General features: G+C 43.6%; 1 protein-coding gene across 1 annotated transcript; it reads right to left on the reverse strand.

Annotated features, from left to right (window-relative positions):
• Positions 1 to 277: 277 nt before the first annotated feature.
• LOC125808698 (glycine-rich cell wall structural protein-like) lies at positions 278 to 1,510 on the reverse strand. The gene has a single exon (XM_049488355.1). It carries the CDS (start codon positions 1,508 to 1,510, stop codon positions 278 to 280), a length of 1,233 nt encoding a protein of 410 aa, XP_049344312.1.
• Between the last annotated feature and the right edge of the window lie 970 nt (positions 1,511 to 2,480).

Raw genomic sequence — 2,480 nt, forward strand, 5'->3', positions numbered from 1 at the left:
TTGAGAATAGAACTATATTTATTAATGATGACAAGATGGGCAAAAGCTTTTGCTTTAACTCAACAACAACAAAAGAAGAATATATGTATGATAGATATATATGAACTTGTTTAGTTACTAGGAATACCAAATTTCAACAAGTTTTTCAAAGAATAACAACTAATAAAGGTGATTAACCACTTGATATAAGAGCACCTAGGGCACTTCTAAGAGTAAATAGGAGAGCATTACTACCCCTTGCTTATTATTGCATGCAAGAAGAGTGAAACTTTGTTAATCAATGAAGACCACCACCAATGCCGCCACTGCCACCACCACCAAAGCCACCGCCACCACCAACTCCACCTCCAATACCAGCACCAGCACCAGCACCAAATCCTCCACCTGCTCCAAAACCTCCTCCTGCACCTCCACCACCACCTCCTCCTCCTCCTCCACCACCACCACCACCACTACCACCTCCAACACCTCCACCTGCACCAAAACCACCTCCTACACCACCACCTGCTCCACCACCAATTCCACCACCTCCTCCGGCTCCTCCTCCAATGCCACCACCAGCACCTCCTCCAATTCCACCACCTCCTCCGGCTCCTCCTCCAATGCCTCCACCAGCTCCACCACCAGCACCTCCTCCGACTCCTCCACCAGCACCTCCTCCGGCTCCTCCTCCAATGCCTCCACCCCCTCCAGCTCCTCCTCCAATGCCTCCACCCCCTCCGGCTCCTCCTCCAATACCTCCACCTGCTCCACCACCAGCACCTCCTCCAATGCCACCACCAGCTCCACCTCCAACACCTCCTCCTAGACCACCACCACCTCCAAGACCACCACCTGCACCACCTCCTAAGCCACCACCAGCTCCTCCACCAAGACCACCACCTGCACCACCTCCTAAGCCACCACCAGCTCCTCCACCAAGACCACCACCTGCACCACCTCCTAAGCCACCACCAGCACCTCCACCAAGACCACCTCCTCCGCCTAGACCACCACCTGCACCACCTCCTAAGCCACCACCAGCACCACCACCAAGACCACCTCCTCCGCCTAGACCACCACCAGCACCACCACCAAGACCACCTCCTCCGCCTAGACCACCACCTGCACCACCACCAAGACCACCTCCTCCGCCTAGACCACCACCTGCACCACCACCAAGACCACCTCCTCCGCCTAGACCACCACCAGCTCCTCCTCCAAGACCACCACCAGCACCACCACCAAGACCACCTCCTCCACCTAGACCACCACCAGCTCCTCCTCCAAGACCACCTCCACCACCCGCACCTCCACCTAGACCACCACCAGCTCCTCCACCAACACCAAGACCTGCACCATGTTTAAACCCACCAAAACGATCACCAAAACGACGATGCTTAAATAGAAACTTTTCATCATCTTCAACTCCCCTCGTAACATCATCACCAAACACCACATAACTTTCCACAACAAACACAAACAAGAGAATTAAAACCCCAACACTACGACCAGATAATAAACAACCCATAATTATATATATGACTCCAACTCTTAAACCCTATATAACAAAAGAGAACACTACTAATAATATCCAAGGCATGCAAGAATGTTTACAATATGATCCTATTATATAGTGCAAGAAAATCACATGGTAGGTCCACTTAATAATTACAACTTAGAACTGAACTCAACTGTCACCTTCTAATGAAGTAAATGCTTGTGCTCTCTAATTGGGCAGAAGATTTAATTCTTGCAACTGCCCCTCTCCCCCGCACACAAACACAAGCATTTACTTCATTACTGCCTTTTAATTTCGTTCTGGGAAATTTGACTTTTACGGTATCTCTGTCATTTATATAGATAGTACTCAAATCCTCTGATTCATATTAAGTGAATTATTGGTATGATCGATCATCTTTTATGAAAAATATTTTATGGTACATGAATAAAGTGTTACTATTTAGTACTATTTTTTTTTTGATTATTTTTAAACTATTCTTGTAGAAAATGTGACGTAGTTAAAAACCTTATTAAATAAAAGATAAATACAAAAGTCCTGATAATTTTCTTGAATTTTGAATAGTTCACTTATTTTGAACTATATATATATAAAAAAACTCAACAATTCACTGAATATGGATCAGAGGGAGTTTAATTTTTCACCGAAGCTGCCCTTGACGTGAACCTTGATATACATTGTAAAATACAACTTTTTTTAGCAAATTGACATGAGGAAAGTTGCAATTTATAGTTTTTTCGTATAGTTTTTCGATATCTAAATTTTTAACTATAAAATATTAAGTTGAACTAATCCAAATAAAACTAATTAAATTAACTTTCGAAAAGCAAAATATGTCAACAAATTTGGGATGAAGAGAATACTTTTTCCTGAATGCATGATTATTTATAATTTCTTATACTGTGTAATGTATAATAAGTTAAACTCAAATATCATACGTGCAAAAACTTAAAATCTTACTCAAAATATTAGGTTAATT

This window comes from Solanum verrucosum, unplaced genomic scaffold (assembly GCF_900185275.1).
Source record: "Solanum verrucosum unplaced genomic scaffold, falcon-dt-bn FXZP01000218.1, whole genome shotgun sequence".
In the NCBI taxonomy this organism is placed as follows: Eukaryota; Viridiplantae; Streptophyta; class Magnoliopsida; order Solanales; family Solanaceae; genus Solanum; species Solanum verrucosum.

What these genes read in the sequence shown, in the direction of transcription:
- LOC125808698 (XM_049488355.1), bottom strand. Translation starts at nt 1,510, where the DNA reads ATGGGTTGTTTATTATCTGGTCGTAGTGTTGGGGTTTTAATTCTCTTG.